The sequence below is a fragment of the Perca fluviatilis genome, chromosome 22, assembly GCF_010015445.1.
Source record: "Perca fluviatilis chromosome 22, GENO_Pfluv_1.0, whole genome shotgun sequence".
Lineage (NCBI taxonomy): Eukaryota > Metazoa > Chordata > Actinopteri > Perciformes > Percidae > Perca > Perca fluviatilis.
This window is the reverse complement of record NC_053133.1, coordinates 3,630,962-3,657,180: the sequence shown is the minus strand read 5'-3', so window position 1 is coordinate 3,657,180 and position 26,219 is coordinate 3,630,962. Positions and strand designations below refer to the sequence as shown.

The 26,219-nt window shown below is 42.4% G+C and overlaps 2 protein-coding genes across 3 annotated transcripts in view; one reads left to right on the top strand and one right to left on the bottom strand.

Moving 5' to 3' along the window:
• Window positions 1-12,630: 12,630 nt before the first annotated feature.
• mos (v-mos Moloney murine sarcoma viral oncogene homolog) lies at window positions 12,631-14,791 on the top strand. Its single transcript, XM_039789979.1, has one exon. The coding sequence runs from the start codon at window positions 12,691-12,693 to the stop codon at window positions 13,696-13,698; it is 1,008 nt and encodes a 335-aa protein (XP_039645913.1). The 5' UTR covers window positions 12,631-12,690; the 3' UTR covers window positions 13,699-14,791.
• A 4,356-nt stretch (window positions 14,792-19,147) lies between these two features.
• steap2 (STEAP family member 2, metalloreductase) overlaps window positions 19,148-26,219 on the bottom strand; it is a 67,762-nt gene continuing 60,690 nt past the window's right edge. For both annotated transcript variants that reach the window (XM_039790528.1, XM_039790529.1), the window contains exons 5-7: window positions 24,941-25,468; window positions 21,031-21,195; window positions 19,148-19,655 (exon numbers count right to left, since the gene is read on the bottom strand). In XM_039790528.1, the coding sequence (XP_039646462.1) occupies window positions 19,362-19,655; window positions 21,031-21,195; window positions 24,941-25,468 (987 nt within the window). In that variant the 3' untranslated portion in view covers window positions 19,148-19,361. The remainder of the gene's footprint in view (window positions 19,656-21,030; window positions 21,196-24,940; window positions 25,469-26,219) is intronic.

The following is a 26,219-nucleotide window of genomic DNA, read 5'->3' as shown; positions in this document are numbered from 1 at the left end:
TGCAGAACAGAACATCTGCAGACTTTCCCTTCAGTTACCAGCTAACACTAGCAATGTCCCCAACCTCTCTTTATCTAAGGGCTACTTTTAAAAAAAGTGGCCAAGAACTATTTGCATCACATCGCTTACATTTAGTTAAATCACACACAATTGCAATACCCAGAACTTTTGGAAAAATCTTAACTTCACGTCAAGGTTCGTGACTATTTTATACTTTTTATGGGCCACATAGTTAGCTAGATGACTAAAAATCTGAATACAGCATAGACAATCTGCTTAAAAATATAGGAATATTGGAAATCACAATTGTCAGATTGACAGCTATCTAGCCCATTGGATTGGGGGGGGGGGCACCAGGGGGGCCAATCATATTTCAGAGGGGGCCGGTGCCAACCCGTGCCCCCTTCCTTGTCCCACGCCCTGACTGACACAGGAATGAGTTCCAGTGAACACGATGTGCAGCAGGGGCAATTTTAGTCCTTTTTTAGGGGTGCTGAAGAACCCTTCAACTTTATCCCGGCACCCCTAAAATATAATTTAAAACAAACAAAATCAGTTTTTGAGCCACAGCGGTGATTCTATCAGTTAAAACTGCACATCCAGCCGAACAGGTGTGTGTCAACCACATTAAGCATTTTAAAACGCGGTGGTACCATGCCAAAAATAAAAAGGAGCAAAAACTTCTGAAAAAGCCGATATAAAACAGAGGAAATAACCACTTTTACCACATAGCAGGACAGAGAGCCCATGGAGAAAGGTGGGAACAGACATGTTCCACCTACGTGGCAAAGACTATCTATTTGTGGTAAATCACCACTCAAGCTACCCAGAGTTAGCTCTTCTTGAAGACCTCACGGAAAAGCAGGTGGTCAAGCATAGACACACAGAGCCGATAATCGGCCGTTGGACAGTCTGGCGTCGTTGGTGACTCGAGTCTGTTCGGTGTGTTCCGTGCCGTTGTCCGTCCGAGGGGCTGTCGGCCTTCATTTGGGCCGATTTGACTTGTATAATCGGGCACTGCTGGCAGTCAGACTCAAATGACCCATCTGATTGGTGGAGAGCTAACTCGGAAACGGCGAGCGGAATGAGCGTGACTAGAGTCTCTCAAAATCTGACGAAAATCTTTTAAACTGACCTTTGTTGATCTGAAATGAAGACAGATTCGGCAACTGCACGGCCTATTTCTCACTTAAAATGTTTTCAGAAACATGTTTCTGTGAACTATTTTAGTACAATATGAGATCGTATTCTGAACGGCCGCCATGACAGTCTGGCTTTGAATTTCCGGAGAAACCAAACCCACGTGACGCGTTCGTCCAATCAGCTGCCGGTTTTCATTTTTGGGCGACAATACACATTAGAGCCGCCTGCTGTTATGGAGACGTGTTACGTCTCGTCTCTTTGATGTGTTCTGAGGCACTTTTTTTTTATTTTTTTTATTTTTTAGAATCTAATACATAGAACAAATTAAGAATTACAAAGACAAAACAAGCTTCAAACACCCCCACCCACCCCTACCACCCTCCCATGTATTCACACCACAATCACCACCACATTCAACTCCACATTCGTAGTGTTTTAACAAAAAAAAAAAAAAACACTATAAAATAAAAAAAGCACAAAGCAAACAAAATAAAGAAACAACAAAGAAAAAAAAAAAAAAAAAATTTATATAAATCAATCCTCTAATTCAAGTAAACAAACATTCCATTTCTTTTCATGTTCAATTATTCTGTTGTTATTCGTTGCTATGATTGTTTCCAGCATATGCTGATGATAAACTCTATTCTTAAAGTGTTTTATACATAAATTTGATGTAGTTTTAGCTTTAAAAATAAACATTTTACCTATCAAAACAATCATATTCAAAAAGTGATTACATTTACCCTCATATACACATAACAAAACATTCTGAGGTGTGATTCGCAAAACAATATCCATAGACCTTAACCATATCTGTATCTTGGTCCAAAATTTCCCCCAGCCGAGCGGCAAAATAAAACAAATGCATCAGGTCTTCCTCCTCATCCCCACAGAACCTGCAACAAAGGGTCTTTTTCTATCTGCCACTTAACCCAGAGACTTTTTTGTTGCAATAATTTTATAAAAGATTTTAAGTTGAAATATTCTGGAATATGAATCAATTGTAGTTCTATAAATTGTTTTAAAGTAATCTTTCCACAAAATTGGTTCATTAAATTCGTCTTCCCAAAACAAGCAGGTTCTGTGTGGAAAAAGTGCAGTGCCTGTGATATTTACTTTCCAAACATATATTATTTTATTTATCTTTGCACCAGATAACCATTTTAAACATCTTATTGGTGGGAGACAAACCATTAATTTATTCTTCTTATCATTTTGCAATTTCTTTTTCCAAATTTGGGGAATTGCAGAAATTAACTGGTTAAATTGTAACCGATCGAGAGAAATGCTAAAAAATGTTTTCAAGTTTTCATAAGAAATAAAATCTCCAGATAAGTCTAAAAGGTCATTGACAAAAATTAACCCATTTTTAACACATTCCTCCCACAACAATGGCCTGTCTCCAACCATAATTTTGGAATTCATCCATAGCAACTGTGTCTGAATATCTTGAATTGTATCTGGAGGGTAGTACTGGAAATTCAACCAAGCCTTCAGTGCATCCTTGAAGAATGGTGATAATTCTTTTAAACTACTTTGAAATAGTTTATCAATATGTATTGTTTTTAATTGGTAAAAAGGAAACAAATTATTCGAAAAGAAGGAAAAGGCTGAATATAATCTCTGGCTCGTAATCCATTGTTTGTTGTGATAAATTTTAGTCACCCAAGAGGCTTTCAAGGAACAGTCCATCATTTGAAGATTTTTTAACTTCAGTCCACCGTTATCATAAGAATTATATAAATATTGCCTTTTAATTTTATCTGGTTTATCATTCCATATAAATTTGAAAATTTTTTGTTCAAACTGTTTAAAGAATTTTGTGCTAGGTGAAGGAAGAAGCATTAATAAGTGAACAAATTGTGGAATTACTAATGTATTTATCAGAGTTACTTTTCCTTGAATTGTCAGAGAGTTTCCCCTCCAAGGTTGTAAAATTCTATCAGCCTTCTCCATCCTTCTCTCATAATTATATTTAACAATTTCTTTAAAGTTATCCGGTAAATAAATCCCTAATATATTAACTTCTCCATTAATCCATTTAACAGGGGCCGAACTGTTTAAAATAAAATTGGTATTTTTTAATGTCCCAATTCTCAAAATATTACATTTCTCAAAATTAGGTTTCAATCCAGATATTTTTGAAAAAATATTTAATTCCTTTATTAATCCTTCCAAAGTGGATTGTGTTGGTTTTATGAAAAAGGTAGCATCATCAGCATACATTGTCAGCTTAATCTCTTGCCCATTTGGAAATAAACCCGGTATATCTGGATTATTCCTAATTCTAATAGCCAGAATTTCAATACATAAAATAAAAAGATATGGCGACAAAGGACACCCCTGACGGACTCCTTGCATTAATACAAAAGTGTCTGATATATGACCATTATTGATCACTCGACTAACAGGATGATTATAAAGAGTTTCAAACCACTGTATTAAATTATTCCCAAAATTAAAAAAGCCAAGACATTGTTTTATAAACTTCCATTGTACTTTATCAAACGCCCTTTTCAAAATCAGCAACAAACAATAATCCTGGTTCCTGATGGTTCTCATAAAATCTATCGTGTCCAGTATTTGTCTCAAACCGTCTCCAATAAATCTTCCCTTAATAAAACTTGTCTGATTGTTTTTTTAAGATCTCCAATTATATTTTTTATTCTTAAAGCAATACATTTAGTTAAAATACGGTATCACAACAAAGCAAGGTCAAGGGCGCCCAATTTTTTAACCATTTGGGATCTTTATATTTCCCATCAGGATTTTGTTTTAAGAGTATTGAGATAACTCCCTCTCTTTGTGAGTTAGATAGAATACCTTGTAAAAAGAAAAATTGAAAGATTCTAATAGGGGTTTTTAATTTCTGTAAAGAAAATCTTATACATCTCGGTTGGGATTCCATCGATACCAGGAGATTTACCAACTGAAAATGAATTAATTGCTTCCATTAACTCCTGCTCTGTTATTTCGCCTTTCACAGCTTAATTGCTGTGAAGTAGAAAGTACAGAGACATTGTTTGAAGGGAAATATTGCTCATTCACACCATTAAGGGGCTCCGAACTTGCATCATTAAAATATAAAGCTTTAAAATATTCAAATTCTTCCTGCAATATTTCTTGTGGATTTGTAACCAAAACATCATTTCTATATAAACTCATAATATTCTTTTTAACAAAGTTTCTTTGGTTTAACCGTAAAAAATGTGCTGTACACTTCTCTCCCTTCTCCATCCAAGCAGCTTGTGACCTAAGCATAACTCCGTTTACCCGTTCCTGATAAAGACTCTCCAATTTATCTTGTTTTCTTTTAATTAATATTTCTATTTCAATTGCATAACTTCTATCTAATAATTGTTGTAGTTCATTTATTTCGTCCGCAAGTTCTTGTTCCTGTTTTGGGCTTTTTTTTCTTAATTGATCCCATCTTAATCGCATGTCCTCTAAAGGAACATTTAAAAGCCTCCCAAACATTATGTGGATTAGAGGAATTTTCATTATCTTCGAAAAATTCCTTGATAAATCTCCTGGTAATGTTAACAAATGAATCATCATTTAAAAGCGATACATTAAACTTCCAGTAACCTCGTCCTCTGGAACATTGCAGATTATCAATCAGCAATGTAACCAGACTATGATCAGATCTCAAGCTGTCCCCAATACAACAATTTAGCACTCTAGGAACCAATGCAAAGGAAATCAGAAAATAATCGATTCTACTAGCCTGTCTTCCTCTACGCCATGTATACCTCATCATATCTTTATTTAGTAAACGCCAGATATCAACGAGATCCAATGATGCAACCATTTCTTGAATTTCCCTAAGTGCATGAGGATGATTATTAAATCTATGTAGACCACTGCGATCCTTATGTGTATCTAAAACTGTATTAAAATCTCCAGTTATTATAATTTGATTCGATTTTAGTGAATTTAAATGAGTATTAATTTCACCAAAAAATAGTGGGTTATCCTCATTAGGAGCGTACATATTTGTTAAAATCATACGCAAGTTGTTAATCATTATATCTATTACAATCCATCTACCCTCCTTATCTTTAGATACAGAGTGCAGTGTATAATCCACATTATTTTTAATCAAAATCATAACACCTCTACTATTTTTTAAACCATGACTAAAGTATATATCTCCTCCCCATTCAGTTTTCCATTTTAACTCGTTTTCTGAATTAGAGTGCGTTTCCTGCATACAAATAATTTGAACGTCCCTTTTATCATTTAACCAAGTAAAAATTTCATTCCTTTTAGAGATATTTGCTAAGCCATTACAATTAAATGAAGAAATTCCTATAGACTTTTTTTGGTTTTCCATTTAACTAGTAAAATCTTTATCAATATAGTGTAGTGCCCCACCAAAAAATAAACTTTGTCCACACATACACACAAACCACACACACAACTCCCCCTACATATACCAGCATACAATCCAAACCAAAAAAACAAACCAAGCAAATATAACCCACCTCTCACTAAAGCCACAGTCCTCCATTGTCTTTTTTTCTTCTCTATGGTGGGTAAGTATGCTCTTCCCATAGCCTGATCCCAACAGAGGGAGAACTAACCAGACCACTTGACTTCCCCCTCCTCACACTTCTTGATTATGTTCAATTTTCCCACTTTGAGTAGCTATCCATTGAGAGTCCATGATAAACAGAAAACTCTCTTTTTCACCTAAATGACTACATAAAGTAATTTATTCCATGTTAGGCTCGTTGACAGTGCATTTAGTTTGTGATCGTCATCAGGTCGCGCGATGTTTACATCGTCTGGTCATACTGCTGGTTGCCAGCGTTGTCCCCTCCAGACAACCAATATGTCATCTGGGAATTCCGATATAAAGCTCCATCAATGTAAAGCTTATCTACAATAAGACGCGTCGTTTTGCCACTTTTCCTTGCCTCCGACATGACTGGATAGAGTAGCCTTCGTCTCTTCATAATCTCCGGAGGGAACTGATCTGTGATGGAAAAAGTTGATCCTTTCAGTTCCCGACCTCTTGCCATAATAGTGGATTTGTCCTTCGACACGGCAAGTTTAGCCACGATGGGTCTGTGTTTGTCCTTCGCTCCTTTGGGTTTCCCGATCCGGTGCACTCTAGCAAGTTGAATGTTCTGTACCACGGATTGATCCATTTTGAGCTGCTCCGTCATGAACTTTTTCACCAGCTGCTCTGTGACTTGGTAAGTTTCCTTTGCTGTCTCGTGCACACCATGGATTATTATATGATCTCGCATACTCCGACTCTGTATATCCAAAATGCTTTCCGACATTTTTATGTTATTTCCTTGGAGTTCGGTAGTCAGTTGTTTAAGATTATTCACCTCTAATCTCAGCGACGCATTCTCTTGTTTGAGGCCGTCGACTATTTCTGTATAGAACTCCAGTGATTGCTTCATGTCTTTCACATCTTCCGAGAGTTGATTTAGCATGTCCAGCTTTTGCAGCTTCCTGTTCATGCCGTCCAAAGCTTCTTTAATACTTTGCATTTCTGAGGTAAGCAAACAGTCCTCCTCCGTGCCACTTGAGCCCAGGTCGCGTCTACCACGCTTGTTATCGGGTTTTGCCATTTTGTCGTAATATGCGTCGATGTAAGACTCCAAACTTTCAATTGTCTCATGCACAAACGACTCCAGTTTCTTATATTTGTGTAAAGACTACAGATTAAGTGGGTAAATAACCTTTAAAGAGGGGATTTTTGGCCTTGGTGGCGTCTCAGTGTCTCAGCGTGCCATCGTCAGCTCCCCCTCTCAGATCTTGCCCAAAGGCACTTTTTTGACCACCTTGGGGAGACTGATCAGTCCGACTGGATTTTCTGCCAACGTTTGGCCATCGGCTCTGTGTGTCCGGGCCTTAAAATCAATCATCTCCAGACGTGGGATTCCCGAGACAGAGGTATCCAATACTGTAATGGCTAAACATTTGACTGAAGAATATTGTTTGTTTTCCAGGAAATTCTGATTTACACACATCGAGCCCGCACTACCCACAGTCAAACAGGGAGTGCAAATGGTGAACAGACTGCTGAAAAAGGCTACAGAAAGCAAGGAGGACCCTTACTTTGCTATTCTGAATTACAGAGCGGAACTGCTGGAGCAGGGGTGTCAAACTCCATTCCTCTAAGGGCTACACTGGAAAAAGAGAATCACATCACGTTTATTAACAAGCTTTTCCTCATTTTTGATGTTTCTTCCAACTTTGTGTGGCTTTTTGAGACATTTGACGCTTTTTGTCGAAATAAAGTCCTACTAAAGTCTGCTAAAAAGTTCCTTAGCCATCATAGAATTTAGCAAATCAAGCAAAAACAATGATGACATTGCTGTTTCACAGCCTGAATATGAAAACTCTCTGCTTCTGGGGGAATTTCTGCAAATCTGCCAAATTCTGCTTCGAATGTCACGTAATTGCAGTTTAAAAAACACTTTCCCGTGTTTTTGGTTTGGCGCACAACTAGGCGGGCCAAAATCTATAACCTAAATTGATATACGGGCCGGATCTTAATCTGAAAGGGGACGGATTTGGCCCGCGGGCCTTGGGTTTGACACGTGCGCTAGAGTGTGGGAGATCGCCAGCAGAACTACTGATGAACAGGAAACTGTTAGTGTCTTCCATTAACAGAACATCTAACTCAATTTCACTAAGGGCCACATTGGGAAATGAAAATCCCATCAAGAGCCAGACATGTTTAGTTTAATAAAATGCTTTTATTTGGAAAAAGTCCAACATCTTTGACTGCATGATTTATTACAGGTTTCATATAGTCTTCTCACTTACAGTTTGGCCGACAAAGCCCCTAAAAACGTCTGTAAATGCTTCCTTCGCGATCGTAGAGTTTAGCAAATCCAGCAAAACAAAGATTACATTTTTAAAAGCAGACTGCCACAAAGCCGACTCACAGCCTGAATATACAAACTCTCTTCTTCTGGGGGAATTTCTGACTCTCAAAGTCAGCAAATCTGCCAAATTCTGCTTTGAGTGTCGCATAATTACAGCTTGAAAACAGTTACCGTCCTTTTGGTTTGGCGCGCAACTAGGCGGCCCAAAATTTATTGTGAACCTAAATTGATACGCAGGCCAGATCAAAATGTGCGAGGGGCCTGGTTTGGCCGGCGGACCTTGAGTTAGACACATCTAGTTGTAGGCGGACCACAAGGCAGAGGCCAGGAAGAAGAAATAGTGTCAACAGTGTGGTTCCGGATGTAAAAATCCTGTTCATGTTCTCCATGAGGATTTTGATTAATCAGCCATAATGTCTAAGCCAGGGGTCTTCAACGTTTTTTGGCCAAGGACCCCTTAGCTGAAAGAGAGACATACATACATTTTTATGATGCATACAATAATAAGCTATTAAAATAAACTTGCTTTGACACACTGAGCTCCTCTCTCTTTCCATCTGTGTACATCCTTGTCCCAGAAATGCTTGTTACTAACCTAGCTCTGGGGAGCTTATTCCCCGGAGTCCTTATGTTGTTTTTTTTCGCCCAGCATGTTTCCTTGGATTAGGGTGGCCCCTAAATCATGGTTCCAGATGTCGCCGTGGTCCTGCTGCGTGCCCAGCTATGCCCTGCTACACCCTGCTATGCTCTGCAGTGCCCTGCAGTGTCCTGCTACGTCCTGCTATGTTCTGATGTGCCCTGCTACACCCTATAACGCCCTGCAGTGCCCTGCTATGCCATGAACTACTACAACTACTATTTCTGGTCACTGTTCCATTATCTTTATTCTGACTATCATTGCCACTGTTCATCACACAAACCAACCGGCACCGTCAGACACCACCTACCAAGAGCCTGGGTCTGTCCCAGGTTTCTCCCTAAAAGGAAGTTTTCCTCGCTAAATGCTTGCTCTTGGGGGAATTACTGGAATTGCTTGTTCTTTGTAAATTATAGAGTGTGGTCTAGAGCTACTCTATCTGCAAAGTGTCTTGAGATAACTCTTGTTATGATATGATACTATAAATAAAATTGAATTGAATAATTAGTCCCCACCCAGACTGCTAGAAACCTGGGTGTGACACTTGACGACCAACTCTCCTTCACTGCCAACATTGCTGCAACTACCCGATCGTGCAGATACATGCTGCACAACATCAGAAGGATACGTCCACTTCTAACGCAGAAGGCGGCTCAGGTTCTGGTTCAGGCTCTAGTCATCACACGTCCAGACTACTGCAACTTCCTCCTGATTGGCCTGCCTGCATGTGCCATCCGACCCCTGCAGCTCATTCAGAACGCAGCAGCTCGGCTTGTCTTCAACCTCCCCAAGTTCTCTCACACTACACCTCTCCTCAGCTCTCTTCACTGGTTACCAGTGGCTGCCCGCATCCGCTTCAAGACACTAGTACTTTCATACAGGGCCACGAACGGATCAGCCCCAGCTTACATCCAGGACATGGTCAAACCCTACACCCCAACCCGTCCACTCCGCTCTGCATCAGCCAACCTGCTTGCTGCCCCCTCACAACGAGGGACAACTAATCACTCAACCAAATCCCGACTGTTCACTGTCCTGGCTCCTAAATGGTGGAACGAGCTCCCCATTGACATCAGGATGGCCGAAAGCCTACACATCTTCCGCCGAAGGCTAAAAACACATCTCTTCCGACTACACCTAAAAATAAAAAATTAAAATTCTTGATGCTGCACTTTCATATGTCTCTTTGTAGCTTTGCTTATTTAAAGCTAATGTACTTGCACTTACTACTTGTTGTCTGGAGTTTGAACCTTCACAGTTGAAAGCACGTAATTGTAAGTCGCTTTGGATAAAAGCGTCAACTAAATGACATGTAATGTAATTTAACAATAATAAGGCTGAAGGCTCTGGCACACATGGAGGTAATCTGTTGGATTCATGTAAATGTATATTGTCAGACATCTTTTTTTTTCCAATCATCAAACAATAATCTGCTGGCCCCCCTTAGCAACTCTGAGGACCCCCTAGGGGTCCCGGACACGTTATCAACATGGACATGTTATCAAGAATTAAAGCTATACTAAGTAGTTCCTGTCTCCCCCATGAGGAAGTCTAATTAATGACAACAAAACTGTCGGCGCGTCCACATGATACAAGCCTTCTGTGATCGCGCACTCACCCCCACCCCTCCTCCACACAGCTGCTAGTAGCCAAGGAGGACACGGAGGATTAAAAAAACATGATGGACTCTTCAGAAGAGGTCACGCCAGACGCCCCAATCTTCTGAACATAGTCCTACTGAGAAATCCAGAGAGAGTTGTGTGGAGCTGATAGTCTTCATTAGCTTTGTAGCAGCTCATTTGGTGATGGCTTAAATGGAACGGACGTTCGTTAATATCAAAAAGTTACGCTCTATAGCTTTAATAAAAGTCTTAATGAACAGCTTTTATACCTCTTTGGAAATGCCACCCCATGTATTTCCCTGATTTGTGCCGTAATGGCGTAACCCATTACATTCACATTTTATTAGGCTACATAAACTGGTAAAAGTTTTTACTTACATGTTTACAACAGGTTGCAGTCACGCTGCTTTCTATCCTCTCGTCTGTCTGCTTTTTGTTTGTTTTTTTTTCCTCCAGCGCAATGCATGATGGCATATAGGGCTTGGTTGAGTGACCATCGATGTCCACCTCTTTTCACGATGCATTGTGGGATATGTTGAGCCCACCATATAGGGTATAATATTTCTCACTACACATTCGGACAGCGCTACAAAATGGCGAACTGTATAGTGAGTTGGGAGTGATTGAGGACCCAGCACCAGAGGGAGTGCGGTCTCAAATGAGGAGCGGCCAGGTGAACTCAATCAGGTAAATAGGGCTGTCAGGGTGGAAACAGGAACCAATCAGTGGTGAAGAAAGGAGAGGAAAGGAAGTGAGGTAGGTGAGGAAAAGCAAGTGCCAAAGTAAGATTAAAAAAAAGAGATATTTAGTGCAGTACTGCTAAGGGGAGTAAGATACGTGTAAAGCTACGTGGGATTAAAGAGAATGCATAATGTATAACGTGTAACGTATAACTCTTTTACTTAGCCGATGTTCACTTTACAGTTATAGAAACAAGTTCAGTGTTATATCTATTATCAGTCAGTCTTTTCTTTTCATGCCCCTTTCTACTTCTACTCCGCTACATTTCAGAGAGAAATATTGGACTTTTTACTCCACTACATTCATCTGTTACAGCTTTAGTTACTAGTTACTTTAGTTACTCCACTACATTCATCTGTTACAGCTTTAGTTACTAGTTACTTTAGTTACTCCGCTACATTCATCTGTTCCAGCTTTAGTTACTAGTTACTTTAGTTACTCCACTACATTCATCTGTTACAGCTTTAGTTACTAGTTACTTTAGTTACTCCACTACATTCATCTGTTCCAGCTTTAGTTACTAGTTACTTTAGTTACTCCACTACATTCATCTGTTCCAGCTTTAGTTACTAGTTACTTTAGTTACTCCACTACATTCATCTGTTACAGCTTTAGTTACTAGTTACTTTACACATTAAGATTTCTGCACACTAAACTCATGTAGTTTATAAAATCTGATGTTTGATTCTGAAGTAAACTAGCCAACAATATAACGGTCTACAAGTCCAGCTGAGATGATGAGACCATTAAACACACAACTGGTTGGATCCTTTACACACACTACAATGGGAGGAGAGTTCTGCTTTAAGTACTTTTACTACTTTAAGTACATTGTCCTGATGATACTTACATACTTTTACTTGAGTAGCGTTTTCAATGCAGGACTTTTACTTGTAACAGAGTATTTTTTTTTTCGTGTGGTATTAGTACTTTTACTTAAGTAAAGGATCTGAATACTTCTTCCACCGCAGACAGACTTAGATCTTACACTGAAGTTGGGTTTAAGAATGTGATCATCTGTTCCTTGCATGCTGGGGGAAAAAAAAAAGTCTCAGTGAAAACGGACAAACACAAGCTCTGAGCTGGGTTACATGTTTCTCAGTGGTGCTCCCTCCTCCTCCTCCCCGCCCCCCCCAAGCCTCATGCTAAGTCCAACTTGTCCGTGTACACTTCCTAAACTGTGTAAATGCACAACGTTGTCTGATAGGTTGAATATTAAAAAGCCTGCATGTTTTATTTCCAACTATCATTGTCTAGTTGCTAATTGGGTAGCCATGTGGCATGCACACGCGTGGTAGTTACTTTTGACACACAAAGGCTAAATATTAGTGTGCTTTACTATCACAGAATGTTAAAAAAAGGGGTCTCGTTTTACAACGCCCTCCCCTCCTGCAGAAAGTGTAAACTGAGTTGAACCATCGGGATGAACTTGTTGAACCCAAACAGAAAGCATTACATACTCCTCAACACTAAGTGGCGGTGTGGCTGGATGGTGTATGTGTGTGTGTGTGTGTGTGTGTGTGTGTGTGTGTGTGTGTGTGTGTGTGTGTGTGTGTGTGTGTGTGTGTTGAAAAGCTTTGAGACTGCAGAGCTGACAATCAGTCCGCAGCTGACTCAGTGTGCGCACACACGCACACACACACACAAAACACACAGAAACACACAGAAACACAGTCTCCAACCAAGCACGATGCCTTCTCCGATCCCTATAACCCGCCTGCTGCCTAACCAGTCCCTGGACCTCGGGACCTGTAGCAGCCCGCTGGCCAAATACGCCTTCGGCAACACCTTACAAGTCCCCGCTCAGCGGCCCCACGGCAAAGTTGCCAGCCGGCTCTGGTCCACTGTGATCCACTGGAAGGAGCTGCGCTCCGTGGAGCCTGTGGGCTCCGGAGGCTTCGGCTCCGTCTACAAGGCGGAGTACCTCGGGGACACCGTCGCGCTGAAGAGGGTCAAGAAGTGCGCCAAGAACAAGCTGGCGTCCCGGCAGAGCTTCTGGGCCGAGCTGAACGCGGCACACCTGCGCCAGGGCAACATTGTGCGCGTCATCGCGGCGACCACCTGCGTGCCGGTGGGTTTTGGAGATGAAAGCAGCATCGGGACGATACTGATGGAGTTCGTGGGGAACAGAAATCTGCAGCAGATCATTTACGGATGCGCGGAGCCGCTGGGGGAGGACCGGTGGCTCAGGTACTCCGCAGACATTGCACGCGGTTTGCGCTTTCTGCACTCCCACAGCGTTGTGCATCTGGACATAAAGCCAGCCAACGTGTTGGTGTCCAGCGAAGACGTGTGCAAAATCTGCGATTTCGGGTGTTCCGTGAAGCTGGACCACGGGTGCGAGGAGAGCGCTATCAGCCCCCACGTGAGCCACGTAGGCGGCACGTACACGCACAGAGCCCCGGAGCTACTGAAAGGCGAGGGGCTGTCTCCCAAAGCGGACATCTTCTCTTTCGGGATCACCTGGTGGCAGCTGATCACCAGGGAGCAGCCGTACACCGGCGACAGGCAGCACGTGCTCTACGCGGTGGTGGCGCACAACCTGCGGCCGTCCGTCCAGGACCAACCGGTGTTTGGGACCGAGCGGGGGCGGCTGTGTAGGACTCTGCTGGGCCGGTGCTGGAGCGGAGACGGCCGCTGCAGACCCAGCGCCCAGGAGCTGCTGCCTCGCCTGGAGCAGCTGCGCTCCGACGTATGACTTTATTATTTTTATGTAACTGGTGCACAGATGTGCGTTTCATAAAAAAATGGGACATGTTTTAGGAGCATTTTAGAAGGCATGTGTCAGTAGCTTACAGGAGGAAGCGTGGACTACCCATTTTCTTATGGTCACCATAGGCTAATGCCGAACCTGGTTTAAAAAAGCAAACAATTAAGTGCCTTCTTATTTTATGGCGAAAATAGAATGTAACTCCTAACTTTAATCCCTAGACTACCATAAGATGATATAATGGTTCAGTTCGGCACATGCAGAACCCACGACAAAACACTTGTAATAGAAAACCGCTTTTCCAACCCTCACTCCTTCTGGGTTCATGCATTTTGGTTGCATACTAGTCTCAAGTAAAATGTATTGTGCACCAGCGTTGGTTATTGTGTGCCTAATTGAAGTGGCTCATAATGATGAAGAATAGACACTGTACAGTTGTTTTCTTAGCAGTATGGTGCAATTGTGTCGCAAAGAAAGGCATCTTTAAAAATGTCCTATATTTGAGTGGAATTTGGTGCAAAGTCTCTACACCGCTACAGGTAAAACTATTCATGTTTTCTCACTTTTAGTTTTAAAGTATCACTTAATACAAGACAGCCTACAGACAGGCTAATGTATTTGCACATTTCTTCCAATGCAGATTTGCTATTAGTGTTGAAAAAAAGGCAGATACTCATTTTAGTATGAAGAAAACAAACTTTGACTTACGGAGTTGGATGGATAGATGTAGTTATTTCAACTCAATGGCAGAAGATCTTTTAACCCCCCCCCCCCACTAGATTTACTGTTGGTTAAAGTGTACACGTTGCCATCACACTTTATTACAGGTCCCTCTAAATAAAAAACAGTTTTAAAGTTTTACTCCTGCACTGATGACCCATCATTGTCGTTTCATTTGACAACTCAAAAACCATCCACACGTCATTTACTGTCAGAGTTCTAACAGACTTTGTTTTAGCCATTTTTCTTAAGCTATGGAATCAAAAATGTTTTGTGAATAGAGTTTTTATTTGCCACGATGAGATTTGTAATGTGAGATTTAAGCGTGATAGGTTCATTAAAATGATTTTTATACAATGTATTTGGCGTCTCAGCTGTTCTTGTCATCCTGTTCTCGTAGGTCAGCGGCATGTCTCAGGGCTAACGCATACAGGTCAGACAGACAAACGCAGCGCGCTTTTATTTTGGAGTTTCTTACCTGAAGTGCTTTCAGGCTTTGGGAGGAAACATGAGAATTCCACTCGGCAAGAACACAGCTGGTAAGGTGTGTTCAAACCCAGGGCCGTCTCGCGTTTAGATAGGTTCTTTGTGCTTGGGGCCTGTTCCAAGAAGCAGTTTTTACAGAGCTATTTGAAACAACTTTGTAGAGAAAAACGAAGAGCCCTGTCTAATCTAGAACATAGACATACAGTAGATACAAGGGCTTAGGGTTAGGTTTCAAAACATTGGTGGGGGGATACTAATAACCGGAGGGTTTTGGGGGGTCGTCCCCCAGAAGATTTTGAGCATCAAACACTTAATTTCCTGCGTTCTGGTGAATGTTAATGCAATGTCTTTATGTAAAGGGAAATAATTACTCTCCTGTGTTGTTCAAAACTTTCTGCACATTCAGAACATCACCACGTGATTCGGGATGTTTTTAAGGAATCATGTACTGTACATCTCAACCATCGACAACATATCTATTGGAGAACGAGACCTTGTTAAAGCCAACAGCTCCTAAGTTTAAATCTACATAAAAGGCATTTAAAATCACAAGAAATCGCAACTTTGTCACCGTCCTGTTGTGTTCTTTACCCCCTGTTTTCAGCCACCTAAATCATGTCTTCTAAATATTGGAGGGGGGGACATATCCCCTGCGACCCCCCGAAATCTACACCTATGCCTTCATCGTCCCATCTGTTTCCATTTTTTATTTTATTTTATTTTTTAAGATCTTTTTTGGGGCATTTCAGCCTTTTAATGGAAAGAACAGCTAAATATGAAAGGGGAGAGAGAGGGGGATGACATGAAGGAAATCGCCACAGGTCGGACTCGAACCCTGGACCAGCTGCGTTGAGGTACACACCCCTACACATGTGCGCCCGCTCCACCAACTGAGCTAACCTGGCCACCAACTAGGGGATTTTAAACTCTTTTTAAGGGCACTGGGGGAAAAAATATCTGTGGGCTCTTGTTTTTAGTATTTTATATTATTTTTTGGGGCTTTTTCCCCTTTATTTGATAGTGACAGTAGATGGACAGGGAAGGTGGGAGAGAGACGGGGGATGACACGCAGCAAAGGGCCGCAGGTCGGACTCGAACCCGGGCCTTTGCAAAGGACTCAGCCTACAAGAGGCACACGCTTTGGTGAGCTAGAGGTCGTCCCAGTATTTTAGTGTTTTAAATCTACTTGGCATTACTATTTGGTAAATCTTGTACTTTATATACTGTCGTAATCTGTTTCTGTCTGTAACTGATGTTGTGTTTTGTCCCAAACAGATCTCACTTGAGAATGAGACCAGGGGGCTGTTTCACAAAACCAACATAAGGGATTAAGTCGGGATATTCCAGTTATCCTGGACGGATTTAGCCTTGACTTGGTTGCACAAAAGCAGAGGCACCTAAGTTACCATGGAGATTTATTCTGTGCAGCTAGCCTGCTCCTGACCAGGCTAACAGCCAGGCTAACATCTAGCCTGCTCCTGACCAGGCTAACAGCTAGACTGCTCCTGACCAAGCTAACAGCCAGGCTAACAGCTAGCCTGCTCCTTACCAGGCTAACAGCCAGGATTTATTAATCCTAGAGCCTTTTCTGTTCACTCAGCAGTGCTTTTACCGTATTATTATTATTATTATTATTATTATTATTATTAGCCTGCATTAAAATACAATGCAGACCTTGCGTTCTGTTACAGAAAGCCGTGAACGTGCATCTATTCAAATTACTTCATCCCGGCTCGACCTAGTCTCTCCTCCTCAGCCAGGCTCGACCTAGTTGCTCCTCCTCAGCCTGACTCGACCTAGTCTCTCCTCCTCAGCCTGACTCGACCTAGTCTCTCCTCCTCAGCCTGACTCGACCTAGTCTCTCCTCCTCAGCCCGACTCGACCTAGTCTCTCCTCCTCAGCCTGACTTGGCCTTCGTGAAACACACCAAGCCAGGCTGCACAGATTAGTCTAGGTCAAGCCTCGCTTTATCGTTTATCCTGGATTTATAAATTCTGCTTTTGTGCAACTGTCCCCTGTGTGTCCCAATGAGGTTTCCTGTATAAGGTTAAATACATTTTAAGATTGCGTGGCCATGCCTAAACATACATAAACAGGTCTCTGACTCTGAAAAATATTGAAGCTGTGTTTTTATCCAGAAGGGGATATAAGTCCAGAAGAGATGAAATGTGAATAAAACTCTACGTTTGGGTGAATTAATATATAGAGCAGAAAACACAAACAAGACTGTGTAAAATATGTTGCTGCAGCCATTGCTTTTTTTTACAAATTTCACTAGAGTCTGAAAACCAACCAGTAGAGACTAGACACGCCTGAGATAAAGGATCCATCACATTTTAGTTTTATTTCCTGTTACAGTTACTGTACATCACTCCAGCATTGTAATGCAAGTGAAGGGATGGAAGAGTTCAAAGTTTTTGTGAGAGTCACATGAGTGAATGTATTAGTTCACCGATCATCTTCCTGCTGTAAGAAACAGCTGCATTTATAATGTGACATACTGTGAACACGACAACAGGGCAAAAGATTCACATCAGCACACTATGGCACGCCAAACCGAGTCGTGCTAATGGAATGGTACACATACAGTACGTTAAATACACTGAAAAGGACCAGGTCCTCTGAAATATAGTATCTGAAGTAGTAGTTGACTTGACAACTTCACTAACTGCATCAGCACTACATTCAAATAAATAACAATAGCAAGAATACAGAAAGTCTTTATTGAAATGGCATTCTTACTCGACACCACTACAGGTAAAACTATTCATTTATTCTCACGTTTAGTTTTAAAGTATCACTTAATACAAGACAGTCTACAGACAGGCTAATGTTTTTGCACTTTTTTCCAATCCAGATTTGCTATTAGTGTTGAAAAAAAGGCAGTATAAAGAAAAGAAAAGCAACTTTGACTTAACCCTTGTGTGGTCCTCGGATCAAAGTTTTTTTATATCAGAAATATGGGTTGCTTTGAACCAAAATGCCCAAATATAACATTGATGCATGGATCTGCATTCTTTGCAGGTACAATTAATGATTACTTTCATTGAATTTTGGGTGTTTTATTCAACATGTTTTTAAACTGTTTTAAAACAGTATATCCTGACTAAACTTTGACATAAGCTGTGATCCACTCAACATCCTTTGATCTTAACTATTAGTCAAAATAATTAAAAAATTCTGCCTTTTTAACTCAAAAAGGAGGTATAATGTCATTTTATTAGGTTTATTGACCATGAATTTAAAACAAATTGTTGAAAAAAAGAACCAAAAATGCTGAAAAAAGGCACCAAAAATTCAATTTCACTTTTGACCTGGATGGACAACAAGTTCATGGTCGAAGGGAAGACAATACAAGGGTTAAGGAGTTGGATGGATAGAACTCAATAGCAGAAGTTCTTCACTTTTTGAATGAAAATAGATCTTTTAAACCACTAAACTAACGTTATGTCCCACGTTACGTTTGCAGCAAGTATTTTGTTAGAAAGTAAAATATCCAAATGTCAGTTTTAGGCTAACTATATGTCTGTAAGTTAAGCTAACACCCGTAACGTCGGACATAACGTTAGCTTTAGAGTCAGGATCCCACAGTCTCTCCATTCTCTCTGCTGATTCCTCACGTCTGTATCCAGTTTTGTATTGATTAAAAGCTCAGTTTTTCGGGCCGGCAGCTTATAAAAACTTAAGTTATGGGTTCTTTGCCCTGTTGGTAGCGAATATCACCACACAGCAGCTTTTAGGCATGTTTCTGTTGTTTGCTAGCAGACGAAATTGACGAGGAGGAAACCTTCACGCACAATCCAAGTCAACGGAGAGTTGTGTCCCCCCCCCCGGTGGGAATGGGACATCAGAACACAAAGACAGGAACAAAGTATTGGTAAAATATTAAGTCTGGATCCCCTGAAGCCTCTCCGCTTCCGCTCTCTGTGTGTGTCGCCGTTCTCAAAATCCCATCAAGCTAGCAAGCTATATGCTGAAAATGTCAAGTTTTGAGGAAAATTTGGGCCGTGCAACAAGGCAGGCCTGAGAAAACAAAGAAAATGTTTAGATAATTTCCTTTCTAACTGGGAGGTTTTGGGAGCGATTGGTGGGATTGCTGTGGACGAAGTACACACGGAGATACACAGGTAAGAGCTAATGAGGTTTAACCATGTATCAGCTAATTTAAATAGCTCACATTACTGGATTGTGTCAACAGTTAACTTGATTTAACATTGTATGAGGAGTTTTCTTTTGCGGGGTGCAAATGTTCCACCAAAACAAGTTCCTTCCTGAGACTATTCTGCTGAGCCCTGCGCTGCGTCCGGAGCTTAGGAAGGAAAGATAAGAATATTTCATTTTACAATTTAGATGGACAAACTGTAACATAATAGGCATACAAATCGTGTTCATTTGCTACAATAACACAGCTAATGGCAGTATATGACAGCTCTGTGCTGCAGCGATCACATGATGGTGACTCTTTCTGGTGAAACGTGGGCAGCTGAGCCCACTGGCTCCAGGCGCTGGCACCGGGAGTGACTGCTGTCCACGCCCCGGCGGATCTGGTGCAGCTTGCGGGCCACACAGGGGAGCAGCATCAGCACCTTCCCCAGGATGACACACACGGGCAGAGCCAGGGCCACCACAAAGCTGGGGGGTAGGTAGAAACGGTAGGCTTCCTCCTCGAAGGCTCTCTTCCAGCCAAACAGCAGGCCGTGGAGGGTAGCGATGAGCAGAGCGATGTAGCCCAGAGTGGACTGGAGCAGAGACAGGAATACTCATGATGGTACATACACTAATATAACTGCTGAGCCATGTCAGCAGCAGTGGAAGAAGTATTCAGATCCTTTACTTAAGTAAAAGTACTAATACCACACTGTAAACATACTCTGTCACAATTAGAAGTCCTGCAGTAAAATGTTACTTAATCAGAAGTCTGTAAATATCATCAGAAAAAATTTACTTAAAGTAAAAGTACCCAATGCAGAATAATCTCTCACATTTCAACGTGATATCATGACTTTGCGTAAACATACACGCCCACTTTCTTAAGCCAAATGGCGTGTAATCTGTACGCATTTTGAGCTATCCGCGTGTACGTCTACGCTGTATACAGTGGACGTAAACATACACGGCACTTTCTACAAGTGGCGTGTTATCGCGTAAACATACACGCCACTTTCTAAAGCCAAGTGGCGTGTTATCTGCACGCATTTTGAGCGCTGTATACAGCAGACGGGTTGGTTTTAGGAAAAGAAGAACCGGTTGGGTTTAGTAAAAGAAGAACCGGTTGGGTTTAGTAAAAGAAGAACCGGTTGGGTTTAGTAAAAGAAGAACCGGTTGGGTTTAGTAAAAGAAGAACCGGTTGGGTTTAGTAAAAGAAGAAAGTGATGGTTGAGTTTAGGAAACGTGACACGTAGGACACGATCCCCGGTCTCCTGGGTGAAAGTCCTGTGTTTTATCCATCCACCATCCTGACCAACCTCCCGGGTTTTCGCGGTTTTTCACCCTTTCATACTACTCGCTACGGCGTCAATTCACACGCAATCGCAAGGTAATGTTAGTCAATGGAGGCCAAACGGCGTTGATCAACACTAAAAAACGAGTATGCGTCTTGATAACATGCCAATAATGGCATACGAATTGGCGTGTCATACATACGCCACTTCATGAGATCAGTCTGCACATTTTAGAAACTGGAAACGATCCAAACGGGGAGGGGGGCATCAGGCAGCATGCTCCATTTACGGCAGCTATAAAGCCATTTGAGATAATAAGAATCCTAAAATTTGTGCGCATTTGGGAACACATGATAGTTGCCAAAGATAACAATCGTGTAGAGCCTGCATCCTGTTTTATATCTAATTGTTCTCCAACTGTTCATTCTGAAACCAGAATGCAGCAAATGTTGAGGATGACTCATTTTCACTCCTGACGCCAAAAAAGAGGCAAACACGGTCTGAGGTTTCTGTTTTTAAGTTACATACTGTAACATAGGCAGGGCTTTAAATGACCTCTTTGCTCAGCAGCCAACATGGCTAGCAGATGTTTAAAGTTACCTCCCAATCGGACTTTCCAACAACCACCCACATTTTATTTTTGCTTCCTGCGCCCATGGTAATATGTTTGTACCTGTATGAAGCTGAACTCCCTCCAGTTGAGCGTGCTGTGGACCGAGGGAATGGAGGTGATGGCCAGCAGCGACAGGAGCCCAAGACTCATGATCCCAAAGGAAACGTACATCTCCACCCTCCACACCTCCTCCTCATTCCACGCATTCTCCACATTAGCATGGACCTGCCAACACAAGATGCAATTCATCACAAACATCATCTTTCACTTGTTGTTTTATGCGTGGTAGGATGACCTTCCCATTCTGTGGGTGGCTCCTGCCATTTCCCCTGTGAGCTGTTTAGGAGGCAGCCGAAAGCCACATCCACACGTACGAAAATGATCTCTTTTCCCCCAGTCTTCCCTGGCATCGTTTCAAGAATGTTTGCGTCCAAACGGATCCATTTGTAAATGACAAAACACGCTACTTCATATTCCAGTCCTGTAGGGGGCGCTGTTTGTGCTACATAAATTCACAAAAAATTAAGAAGAAGAGGCAGAGCATGCGCATAAAGCAAGGGGGTAAGCCTCTCTTCAGAACTCGAATCTCCTATGGCGCCATTTTGATGCTACCAAACGCTCACCCGTTAGCATCCCATTGACTGCCATTCATTTTGACGTCACTTTGACAGCAAATACCTTTACATCTGAAGCGTTTAAAGACTCCATTTGTCCATTGTTTATTTCTAAAGAAACACGACAATGTATAAAAGGCTCCATTACCTCGTAACTCACGTTATTGCTCCGTAACAGCCATTTTTATAAAAATAGGCTAACGATTGTGTCATAACCAAGCGACTTACTGTTGCATAGTAGAGGAATTACCGTATAGCACAGGAGAAGCTCGCAGGCAGTTTGGACTTACATTAGCTGTTTAAGTTTAATTACTAATGTTAACTAGTATTTTAGTTAGCAATAATTAGCCTGTGTCTATGTTATCTCCTTACATATACCTACACTCTCTGTCTCTGCAAGATTGGGAATGATTGAGATTTCTCTCGGCACAGCTACCAGAAGACTTCACACTTTCAGACAGGTTGCTCACGTCACATCTACGTCAGCAAGCTCAGTTTGAGGCTTCTCAGTAACGCTCAGCCATCACCGGAAAAGTGCTTCTAATATCCTTCACTAGTCTCCGTCCAGAGACACGAGATCTGTTTTTCCAGTTTCTATACTGTCTATGGCATAAAGCTTGCGCGCTGTATACAAACAGACAGTAGAAGAAGAAACCAAACAGCCCTAGTAACCCTAATAGGCTCAATATCTTCTCCAGCAGGAACACAAGCACATAGTCCGCCATTGTTGTTGTTATGAGACGTCGTCGTGGGGTAAAAGGTCGAAGGTTAGAGGTCGAGGGGTGTGGCAATGACATCATCGATACGCAAGTATGCGTCTTTGCCGTCCAAACGAAGACACATGGGCAGCGTTTTCGAATTTTTTCACCCTGGGACCAGGTTTCTAAAAAAGTGCGTCTTCAGGCAGTGCGTTTACAGGATTCGTTTGGACGAACAGCCAAAACGATGCAAAACGTGCGTTTGCACCAAAAAGCGTCTCTGTGTGGATGGCCCCTGAGTGTCAGAGGTGAGGCAGGAAGATGAGCCACACCTGAGTCCACTCTTCCTGATTGCCCTTCTCTTCCTACTTAAGGGCTGGAGTTGCAGTTCACAAGGGCTGCATCTCATAACCCTTATTTCAAAGCTCTTACTTCTGCCGCGAGGAGCGAGGACCGAGCATCGAGGAGGTATAGGCGAGGATACGTGAGAGCTGACTGAAGTAGTGCAGCTGAAGGAGTTGCTAACTCCGCCCAAACAGCTGACAAATTCATGTGAGAAGCTGTAATTTGAAACTGTTCGGAAAAGGGCAGGCACTTGATTGGATGAACCACCTGTCTATCAAACTCTTGTCGAAGCCACTGTGGTCAGTGTGCTAAATTGTGGCCCAACTGTCAACAATTTGTTGTTCTGGATTACTGATTTAAAGAGTCATTGTCCTTTTTCCAGTCGGGTGTTAATGGCCCAGCCCAACTGTAACTTGTAGTACCAGAGAAATGCCACAGGATGGCAGTAGCTACATTTGAAGTACGGTATGAGACACGTGTAAGTCATTACATTTTCCACAAGTTCCTGCTACTGTTTCATAATAAAAGCCTGAATCTGTCTACAGACAGACATTTTAATTTGAAACAGATACAGGAAGTAGAGAGAGAGAGAGGGACTGAGTAAATATATGTGCTGCGTGATGCTCTAAAATTTAACCAATTTAAATAGTAAAAAAGAAACTAAAAAGGAAAATCAGTAGTAGGCAGTAGGCAGTCATTGGTAATATTGTGGCGGGTCGCACTGAGGGTTGAGAAATAACAGCATAATGCTGTAACAAACATGTACCAGGACAAACAGGAGTAGACGGAGAAGAAAGAAGTTTAATACAAAAATTTGACCAAAGGTATTAATCAAATAAATTAGAAGTAAAGGCATGTTTTCTAAAACAAGCCTGCCTCAAATAAAGGCCCCGGTCACTGGAGCTTTGCATGTAGAGAAACAAACGCATTTGTACCCTATATGCAGTGGTTAAATTGGGCCGGGGCTCTCCGGGGCTCAGCCCCGGCACATAAAGCCTGCTCGTTTGTCTGGATGAGCCTGCTTGCAGTCTAAATATGTCACATACAATTTGATGAAAGTGATGCTTTTGAAAACATGACATTTCTGACAATAAATGAAAGATGTTTTAAATGGCATGTCTATTTTGTCTCGGCAGAGCTGAGATGAGAACAATCAGAACACGGCAACAACCCGCGCAGCACTGCAATTCACCACTGCGGGTCAACTACAAAACGCCAAAGTGGTCTACCTCAGTAGGATTAGCAGATAAAATGCCTTCTCCCAAAGCTAAAAACCCCGTTCGCAGCGGTGGAAGCCCGGTGCTCGGAAGCTCCAACGGCCGCTACGAGATCTCCTCCAGTGGCAGGGTTCTGAGCCGGCCACGGCTCGCCTCCGAGCATCGGAGTGCCCCACTCAGTGCCGTGTGTGCGTGTGTGTGTGGTAGTAAAGAGAGAGAATGGGAGAAGGAAGTTTGTGTCACCACAGACCCAAATCTTCTCAGCTGTTGCTACTGTCATATGCTGCACTGTCTCTTCATGTGGCACATTATGTTTGGCACATTGTATGGGTCACTTCAATAACAAGGTAATACAATGTGTATCATCAAGTGATGACTGATTAACAGTAATGTAAATGCTAAATTCCCTAATACTTGCAAAGTATAGGCTCTTAACTTTGCAGTTTTGCACATATCATGTAAGACTCGATTTCTCCATTACTTTGCACAAAACTCCAGAAAGTGCCATTTAATGGTTTAAATGGCACCCTAGGGAGAGCCCCACCCCACATTCCTCCACAGCGTTGCGGAGGAGGGTTTGGCTAGTCCACACAGCATTCTGGGATGGGAGAAAAACATGCTCTGGTTTATTGGCATTTCGTTAGACCAATCACAATCGTCTTGGGCGGTGCTAAGCGCCGGATGGAGCAACAGTGCCTCTGCTAAATAGCCTCAGGAATGAACTTGTTTTGGTGGAACGTGTATGTTCAAAAGTTGTTTTAGAAAACTCAGATTGGACAGATAGTCTAGCTAGCTGTCTGGATTTACCCTGCAGAGATCTGAGGAGCAGTTAACCATAGTCCTCACAAATCCACCGGAGGTTAGAACGCCAACACAAAGAAAGCAGAAGGTGACCGACATCTGGGCGAGAATGAGGGACATCCCACGGAATTTCTGGTGGAACCTGAACAATCCCCGAAATGAATGTCGTTGATATAGACTGCAAAAGGAGTTATCTTGGTCTGTTAACCAGGGTATGAGAACTCCGATTTTAGCCGGGGTAAGGTATCACATGACGTTTGAGAAACCAGGGTATTGACATGGACATGGCACTAACCTGCTGGTAGGCGGTGTTGAGCAGCAGATACCTCTCAGACCTCCTCATGGGCAGACAGAGGCTGTAGAGAACATGCACAGCAGCCAGGAAGAAGCTGAGGAGGCCCAGCTGTTTGCGGCTCTGCAGCCAGCCCTCCAGCCAGTGTGGGAAATGCCTGTACTTGGTACCAAAGTAGAGCTGGTGGGCGGCTGCCAGCTGGCCTGCCAGGTACACCAGGGCCAGGAGAGTGATGGCAACAGTGGGCAGTGTCCTGTTCACAATCTCTATGGGAATCTTGTAGAAGTCACTCTGCTTATATTTCACATATGGGTGGATGATATCTCGTACAAAAGAGTAAGCAAAAAAGAAGATGGAGAGGGCCACAGCAGCAAGGACGGGGCCCTTCCAGCCAGGAAATAACCGTATGGGAATGTTCTCAATATCCCGCGAAGAGGACAGGGTGCCCATATCCACCGGCAGGAAGTTGAGCTGGCGGGCTAATTCCATAATCTGCTGTCGAGCCTCCACCGAGTCACTGCAGATGTACACCTACACAGAGCCAGGATTACAGAGAGGAAGATTGGTTAGACGTACAGTGAAGACAACCAAGCTGCGACACCTAGTGGTAAAATTCTGTGTAACAGTCCAGTCCGGGGAGGATGCGTGGGATTTCCCCCTTTCTGGACTACATATCCCTGCCTCTGTTGAATTATTTTTGTCCTTGGTGGAGACAAAATGTACCCCCCCCTCAAAGTGATCAATGCTACTTCACCAATAGACCATATATTATATACCTAAAATAAAAGTATTCTAAACTAAGTAAACAGTCTATAGTGCCATAGAACGATAAATTCCAAGCAGCAGTTGCTGGTTGTATTTAGCCGCTACAGACCGGCTACCAGTGGCAATTTGTTCAGCCGCCAACAGGTGACTGTGAGCCGACTACAGGCACCTCCAGATGACGGTGCTTTCAGGGGCAGTGGTAGTGGAGTTTAGCAAGAAAAAGTGAGCATCATGCAGCAATGACAGCTATGACATGCTGCTTTTTGGATGCTTTTATATAGGCCTTAGTGGTCCCCTAATACTGTATCTGAAGTCTCTTTTATATAGACCTTAGTGGTCCCCTAATACTGTATCTGAAGTCTCTTTCCCGAAATTCAGCCATGGTGCAGAATTACAGCCACTAGAGCCAGTCCCATAAATGAGCTTTCCTTAGGATGTGCCATTTCTGTGTCTGTAGCTACTGAGGAGGAGAGAGGGGGGGCAAGGTGGAGGGTGGGGGTGTGGCCTTGACCAACTG